Source organism: Triplophysa dalaica, chromosome 5 (assembly GCF_015846415.1).
Source record: "Triplophysa dalaica isolate WHDGS20190420 chromosome 5, ASM1584641v1, whole genome shotgun sequence".
Lineage (NCBI taxonomy): Eukaryota > Metazoa > Chordata > Actinopteri > Cypriniformes > Nemacheilidae > Triplophysa > Triplophysa dalaica.
In genome coordinates this window covers 24,122,232-24,130,912 of record NC_079546.1, presented here as the reverse complement: position 1 = coordinate 24,130,912, position 8,681 = coordinate 24,122,232, and the positions used below count along the sequence as shown (strand labels likewise).

The 8,681-nt window shown below is 36.7% G+C and overlaps 1 protein-coding gene across 1 annotated transcript; it reads left to right on the top strand.

The window, feature by feature from the left end:
* Positions 1–670: 670 nt before the first annotated feature.
* On the top strand, positions 671–7,001 carry LOC130420441 (G2/M phase-specific E3 ubiquitin-protein ligase-like). The gene is made up of 9 exons (XM_056747728.1): positions 671–681; positions 1,521–1,733; positions 2,266–2,401; positions 2,481–2,812; positions 3,094–3,413; positions 3,596–3,777; positions 3,883–4,055; positions 5,374–5,588; positions 6,742–7,001. Exons 1-9 carry the CDS (start codon positions 671–673, stop codon positions 6,999–7,001), a joined length of 1,842 nt encoding a protein of 613 aa, XP_056603706.1.
* Positions 7,002–8,681: the final 1,680 nt, after the last annotated feature.

Genomic DNA, 8,681 nt, shown 5'->3' with positions numbered 1-8,681 from the left:
AAACACTAGTGAAATAAAAACATCGATCGAACTTAGTGAAATTCATTCACACGTATTACTGAAATACCTCTTACAAACACTAGTGAAATAAAAACATCGATCGAACTTAGTGAAATTCATTCACACGTATTACTGAAATGACTCTTACAAACACTAGTGAACCCATACATATGTATTACTGTAATATTTTACAAACACTAGTGAAATGTATGCATATGTATGCTAAAAAGCCTCTTATAAACACAGGTGCACTTATGAGGCAACATATTTCAGGTATAGTTGATGAGAGATTTCAGTGTAGTTGATGAGAGATTTCAGTGTAGTTGATGAGAGATTTCAGTGTAGTTGATGAGAGATTTCAGTGTAGTTGATGAGAGCATATTTCACTGGAAAAGGAAGCTGCATCCGCACTTCCGTTTAGTTTGGCGCGCGTTGATGTGCAGATATGTCAGCGAACAGGAACCTTTCAGATGCAATTAACTTACTCAGTAACATTTTGCAATCCCCTGCGCTACCTTCTCTAGCTTCGACTTTAAATTCACAACAAACGTCTAACGTCAGTGTGCCCTCAAACAACACCGTGGAAGGTGAAATACAAAGTGTCTTTCGTCCAGCCCAAGGACCGCGCTATGAAACACGCCACCGTTTTGGAGCCTGGCGAACATCAAAAATGAAGAAGAGGTATGGTGCTTCTGGCATAATTCGGTTAATGTGATTTGTATTTAAGGAAATTTCGAAAGTAGCCTACAGATATACCAAATGTAAAGATGTTGGTAATGTTGTAAGTTAACATTTTTAACATATAAAAAACAGATTTCCTCTGATATGTTTAACCTTTTTGGAGCTGGTTGGTTAACGTTGACAAGTTATAATGATGCCCCTGGCAGACATTTGGCGCATAAAACGCGCGAGGAGCAATTTCATAAAAGGAAATAATGATCGTAAGGATTAGTTCCTTTTAGAATCGCTGAATTTAATTCAAAGGGGATTGTATCAATCGATTAGATTCGGCGACTGCACCATGTTTGCAACTTCTATGGCCACTGCAGTTAATAGCAAGTCCACAGTCCTATCTAACGTTACTTGAATGGGGAAAGGCAGATCTTTTTAAATCGCTGGCAAAAATCACAATTAAGCCGCATATGTCTCATCAACAATTAAACCTGACATGAAATTTTCCATAATTTGTGTTTGTTAAGCTTTGATTGCGCTGAACATAACAATTTCTTTCGCTTCATCGAAGTTACTGTGCATGCGAAAAGGCTGGCAATCGCCTCACGAGAGTTCCGCTCCAGTAAATAGTCAGTCAATAATGGGACTATCTTCAATAGAGCGGCAATATTAAGGGTTGCCTTCGTCCCCATTCATTGAAATGGCGCATCTAATTAGTATTTATATCTTTGGTAGGGCCCAGAGGGTGGCACACATAACGAGAAACGCAGCGCTGCTTCGTGTCTCGTCTCCGTTGAGTGACAGTGCTAATATATTTAGGAATAATGCATTGCTGCTTTTTTTTTCAGGACCAGAAGCCATGTTTATCAGTCTTTTAACAAGGACGTCATTTTGTTGCCCTCACCAACATGGAACAACACCTGCAAACAGTCCACAAAAAGGATGTTGTACCAGAAAGGACATGTCCTGAATAATTTTGAATTTCAAAAGGATTGGGACTACAACACCACGATGTCAAAATTACAGGAGGTTTTCAAGGATCGCTTGCCAGCAGATGTGAGGTATTATGACTGTAATATTTTCAGAGCTCTTACACACTTATATCTTAAATGAAAACATCCAACATTGACAATAATTTACAAAAAAATCTATATGACAATAAGATATACTGATACAATGGGTATTGACACCGTGTCTACACCGCATGCGGCGCGATGCAATGTTCCACGACAAAAGACAATAGAACTTTAGAACCCATTATAATTTTAAATTTTCTTGACACTGGATGCGATGACACATGGAAATACCATTACAACAAGCCATGTGTAGTGTCACATGGCGTCTGGTGTAGACACGGTGTAACTCTTCAATTAACAATATTTCTGGAAAACATTTTGGTTAGCCTGTGTAGTGGCTAAATCATTTCCAAGGATCGTTTATGATTTAACATTAATCAATACAAGACAAGACGCATGATTTGGCACCATAATGTTTTTATCAGCTGAATATCGTCTGAATTCATACACATATTTATTACACTTTCTTTTTAGATTGCAGATTTTTTTAAATTCAGATTTGTATGATTATTTGTAGGTTAGATTTCTTGATGGCTTGCGGTAACAAGTTAGTTGCCCCAAAGGTTTGTGACGGCCAGAAGCTTAATGGAGAACTCATCCACAAAGTGTTCAAATCGAAGACTTTGTACCTTAGGCCATCAAAAGAAATCGAGGTATGAAAAGTTTTCAAAAAATTTCTTGTTAAATGCTGTACTGTTTAGGTATGCTTAATCTACTTTATTTGTTTGACAGGTAGAATCTTGTGATGAAGATGATAAGGATGACAGTGCTGAGTCTGTTATTGAGATAACACCTCCAGTAACACACCAAATGACCACTGAATTGGCTCCCCCATCTTTCACTGAGCCTGCTGCCGAACCTGTTCCTGCACAATCAGAGTCACCTTCTACTTCCTTTTCAAGTTCACCAATGCCTTCCACTTCATTTGGAACTACAAGATCCACTGGGACCACCAGGAATGATAATTACGGCACTTATCTGTCAGTCATGACCTCCTTGTCAGACTTTTCATCTGATGATGAAGAGCTTAACCAGGCAATACTTGCCAGCATCGAAACACATCAGTATGTATATGAACGTATCAAATAGTTGAATGTGATATTATGGGGTTGTAGTGATGTAAAAATTTGATATAATGCACTGAGAATTTCACAGTTACGATCGTTTCACAACAGTATTTATAAATTCATGCCACAAGATATCTTACACCTCATGTTATTATATTTAATACCGTGTATTCAAGGCACTTCATTGCATTTTTCTATACCTGCTCAATTTAGTGCATTTGTGTATTGGGGTTAAACATTTATTGTTACCATTTGTTTTGTTTTCTTCTTTTTAATAGTGCTGATAGAAACGTGGAAGTTCCTATCAAGAATATTCTTTTGGACCTGGCCTCAAAAATGAACCACCATTCCCAATGTAGGTTTAACATAAATCGCTCAACAGTTCTTGATGGAGCTGTTCGAGGTTTTACCAGGATCAACTACAACCCTTCCTACACAATATCAGTCAAGTTCTCAGATGACGCAGTGAAGCATGAAGAAGCAGTTGACTTAGGGGGACCGCGCAGGGAGTTTTTAAGGCTCCTTATGGAATCCTTAAAAGAGAGTTCAATGTTTGAAGGCCAAAACGAATCGCAGAATCTTGCTCTTGATAGTTCTGGTAATTTTTTTCCTATTTTATTTAAATATTTATTGAATAAATATTTCAAATTTTAGTGTTGTGTAATTTTTGTCTCTCAGATATAATGTGCTGTTTTTCTGGATTTACTTTGAGTGGGATGAATTTCTATTAATTTTTTCTAAAATCTATGAATTTCTTTGTTGGCTTGTGTTTTTATGCAGCTTTAAGAGAGAACCGATATTTTATTGCGGGACGGGCAATTGCTGTAAGTTTAGTCCATGGCGGTCCAGGTCCAGGATTTCTGTCACCCACGCTATTCTCTTGTTTAGTTGATGGCCCAGAGTCAGCAAAACCCACACTGAGTGACCTAGCAGACTCGGATTTATATGAAAAGGTCAAAAAGGTATGTTAAGCTTTGTCAGAACTTTAAATGGTTTGATTATCTAGGGTGCTCAAACTTTTGAGCACAACTATTAAAATTAAAATATTGTACACTATATATATTTAGATTCAAGAAGCCACAAATTTGAAGGAGCTGTTAGAGTCTACAGAGCCATTGATGGACTATTTGTCCACCGCTGGATGTCTTAGGCCTATGAAAAGTATTGAAGACCGCAACCTTCTTGTGGATGAAATCCTGATGTTTCAGGTTGTCCACAGGGTGCATGGAGCATTTGAAAGGTACCATGTTAACTGTTAAATTTGAAGTATCATCTTTTATTTCTTGACTGCTTTCTTCATGCTTGATTGAAATACACATTATTTCACATATTTGACTTGTGACACCTCAAGTATGTCTGTAACGCACTTTTTAAGAAGCTGTTTACACAAGACCGTTTTTAACTAAAAACGGCAAACAAATTGTCATCCACTGGCCTGGCACGTACAATACAGCGTTTCACTCGTTTCGCAGATAATATTAACTTATGCAAGGATGATTTAAATCAAGTCAAATGAAGTCGATTGCACTCAGGCCCGATTGAGAGCAACCTATGATTACAGCCTAAATGACATGGAATTTCTGGTGTGCACATATTTTCGTTTGATAATTTGGTTGGCCTTAAAGGGATACTGCACCCAAAAAGGAAAATTCTGTCTTCATTTACTCACCTTCAGGTTGTTTCAAATCTTTATAAATGTCTTTGTTCTGATGAACGCAGTAATTGTCCAAAATGAATCAAAAAAAGTAATTTATCCTACTATAGTAGTCAATGGGGGGCAAAATATGTCTGGTTATATGCATTTCTTCCAAATATTTTTCTCTGTGTTAATCGGAACAAAGAAATTTATTCAGATTTGTAACAACTTGAAGGTGAGTAAATGGTGACAGAATGTTCATTTTCGGGTGAAGAATCCCTTAAAAGCCACAGGTATATTTGACTGTCCGTGTCCGTCTCGCGCACAAATACATCCGCATACTCATCACTGATAAAGCGCAGACGTCAGACTGTCAGAGAGCAGCGCTGAGTCGCGTCATTCACAAACCCACTGCAAATTAATGATAGAGGAAGTCATTCGCCATTGCAAACAATCCCAGCAAACGGCAAGACAACAAAGAACAACATCGAAACAGTATGGAGAAGGATTTCCTTCTTAGCTGACTGTTCTGTTGTAGCGTTGTACGACCCCGGACCCTCCTGAGTACGAAAATAACGTTGGACGTGCGGAAGGCCGGATCATTCCCACGGTATGGTATTTATCAATCTGTATCAAGTATGGTTTGATCAAGACTTTACAGAGACTGAAAAAAGGTGAATCAGTCTTCACTAAAGTAATTGCATAATAATTATACAAGGTGATATTATGATCATCTTTTAAAAAAAAACACATCAAGGAAAAGGTGGGCATTGCACTGATTGTAAATAAAATTGAGGCATCAAGCACCAACGCTATTAGTTTTATAATTTACAATATTCCATTCCTAATCTTGTTCAAGAGGGTTTAATAATAAGATTATTAGCATAGTGACTTTTTTTCTCTGTCTACTTTCCCTTTCTAGATTCAGAGATGGAATGAAGACGCTGGGAGTTTTGGATGCAATTCAGCGTCACCCAGACAGCTTTTTACCCATTCTGTGTCATCAACCGACTCCTCTCTCTGCAGACATAATTGAAGAGCTTTTTGAGTTTCGTCTGTCACAAAAAGGAAGCAACAACAGGGTGCAAGAAGAGGTAGTTGTTCCCTTTTGGCGAGATTATCTTCAGGACATAGAAGGTGAGTTAAACTCATTAAAGATACAGTTCACCCAAATTATAGTCTAGTGCTGGTTCCCAATCTGCCTACTTATACTATGCACAAAATGTATGTAGTGTTTTTGTTATGAAAAAGTATATAATTTAGTGTGTAGCAAAACAATCTGCATGCACTGGGAAATGCTAATGCAAGAGGTAATTGTTTTCTAGAGCCATAGACTGTGATTGTCTTTTCTTCAAATTTAAGAATTAATTCATTCATTATTTCGTATGTAAAATTTACAATATACTTACATTTATAAATTCTCCTGAACATCTCAAAGTTAATTTGCTCTACATCACTTAACTCCACCCTCTTACGGTGCATTGCGGGTAATATTAGCCGTTTGAGAGTCGACGTTCCAGACTCTGAATTTTCACACAGTATACCATCTTGGTACTTTGAGAATACTCATTTCAGCATACTGTGATTTGTTATGTACTTATTCTATTTCAAATAATATTTAGGGCGGGCAGTATGCAAATTTGGACGTTACGTACGTCAGTTCTAGAAGTGAGCTTTGCACATCAGGCATGCTCATTTGATCTTTAGTTGGCATATGTTATGCTAGCAGTGTATTTGTATTGATCAATGTAGAAAAGTGAAAACATTTTTTTAAGATTTGACATTTAAAAGTTTTTCTGTGAGAAGTAACATTCAAGAGGTATGGGTAAAGTGAGTAAATATTCTGAGTTGGTCTTTGGTTGCAGCGAAAAAAGTGACAACTGACTGGCTGTAAATTATCCATCTATTATACCGCAATTTCACTTGTGAGTAAATTATTGGAAAGGCAATTTTGTTTCAAATATTTCTTTACAATTATTCCAAAGCAATGTCTAAAAGGTAACAGATAATGTACATTCAGCTGGTTATCTCAAAATAAATCCATTATCATAGTCATTATCACATCTTTCTCTAAGGAAGGGTTCATTTTGAGATAATGAACAATTGAACATAAGAGATTACGGGGTTAAACGTTTAGTTCCACCTTTTCCAAAACTGCTTCAATGTGGCCAAATATTGTAACATTCAGTGTCCAAAAAGATTGTGATATTTGTTGGACACTTTTACTGTGGCTAATACACAAACTGACCTGTTAGACTTTTGTTACAGAAGATATATACTTTTATTGCAGATGAGGATGGACCAGCCAAATTGGATAAGATTTTGGCTTTCGCAACTGGTGCCACTTGTATACCACCAATGGGCTTCACTCCACAGCCTACAATTGAATTCCTCCACGTAGAGAGATCTCAGTCTGCAGTGGTTTCAAGGTTTCCTATGGCAAACACCTGCATTAATTGTCTCAAATTGCCTTTGCACAAAACATACAATGAATTTAAAAGTTCCATGAACTTTGCCTTTGCCAACACATATGGTTTTGGCATGGAATAGGCACCCTGCTGAATAATAAAGTGTATTTGAAGAATACACACAAAAGTTGTTGTTTACCCAGCCTAACATCGTTCTAAATCTGTATAACTAATTTCTTCTGTGGAGTACAGGATGTTGTTTACAAATGGATTTAGTTTTAGTGTTTTGTGTCATTTTTTACATTAGCATGAGTTAATGCTTTATGTATCTTTACCTCAAAAGTTTTGATAGGCTTTTATATGCTTTAATGTAAGCACAATCTGTGATGTAAAAAACATATGCAAATGATATGATGAATGAAAATGACATAAATGCAACAGTTAGCACGAACAGTTAAAGATATTGCAATATCTTAGATAACAAGTAATCAAAACTTAAATGTTCAGAGTAATGTTTGAAAAGCTTGCCTATATAGCTACTGATTTAAGGGTAAGTGTAACTGAGGTTTTATAACAATGAAGTTACTGAATGGCTATCATGTCTTCTGACCTTTTTTTTTAAACGCAAACATGAAAGAGTCATTGTCTGGACATTTGAATTAGAAGGAAATTACACACACTTATAAACAAGTCTATACCATTGTTCCCATCCTCAGATAGTGGGTCAAACATTTCCTCAAGTGCACTGTAAATTGTTTCATTGATGATAACATCATTAAGTGGAATCACCACATTGTTTGAGGTCTGCAAATGTATTTGAGAGCCATGTTCTTCAGTTTCATTGTCACATGGTAACTCAAAAACACCAACTGTTGAAGTGCTTCCCGTTCCTGCATAGTGTATTACACCACTTTGCCATAACTGAAGGGGTGTTTGTCCTCCTTGTGTAGAAAGGCCATGGTAATTCCATTGTGCCCTAAATTCTGCAGCTCCTCGCTGTACTCGTGGTAGGTACACAAAATGCAAGCAGAACATGTGAAGCTCATTAAGAGAATCTAGAATCCCCAGATCCTCCATGAATGTGAATAAATTGCTGAAATGATATATGACGACTCTGTTTAGTTCTGCCCATAGTCTTTCAATGCGCTGATTATGAACACTACGACCGGTTATGATGCTGCCTCTATTCAGACCTCGTCTTTCAAGCATATAGCGTCCCACTTCAATATTCTCCATTCCATGGTCGCAACGTCACTCTAGATGGTAATCCAAAATTTTGCACGCCAGCACGAAACAAAGACAGAACACTGGTAGCTCTGTTGTTGTCAAGGCAGTCAAGATAGATTATTGTTCGACTGTAGCCATCAACACAGCCATGGAACACCATTCTCCACCTCACAAGCTTATGGTTTCCATCAATATGCCTGTTGACAGTACATAAACACAACGTTGGTGGTTCACAATGTCATATCAGGTTTTTTTAGTTCATAATATTATTAAAAAAACACATTTGTAAATCTAAACTTATTGCTTAGTCATCAATAAATATTTTGATATAAATTAAAAAACTCTTATTTTCCATGCAATAATATGTCATTGACTCCAAATCACCCAAATGTGCAAAATTATAAATAATTTCTTGCAACAAGTTAAAACCCAGATAGCTTAAAATTTACTGTAACACTTATTGTTCTTTATTGTATGGGCTATGCAGAGCATGACGAATAAAATAACTGTATTCAAACTTGTATTTAAACAAGTCACTGCATTTTGCTAAAATGTCTTGGGTTATACTTAATGTCTGACTTACAAAAAAATCAAG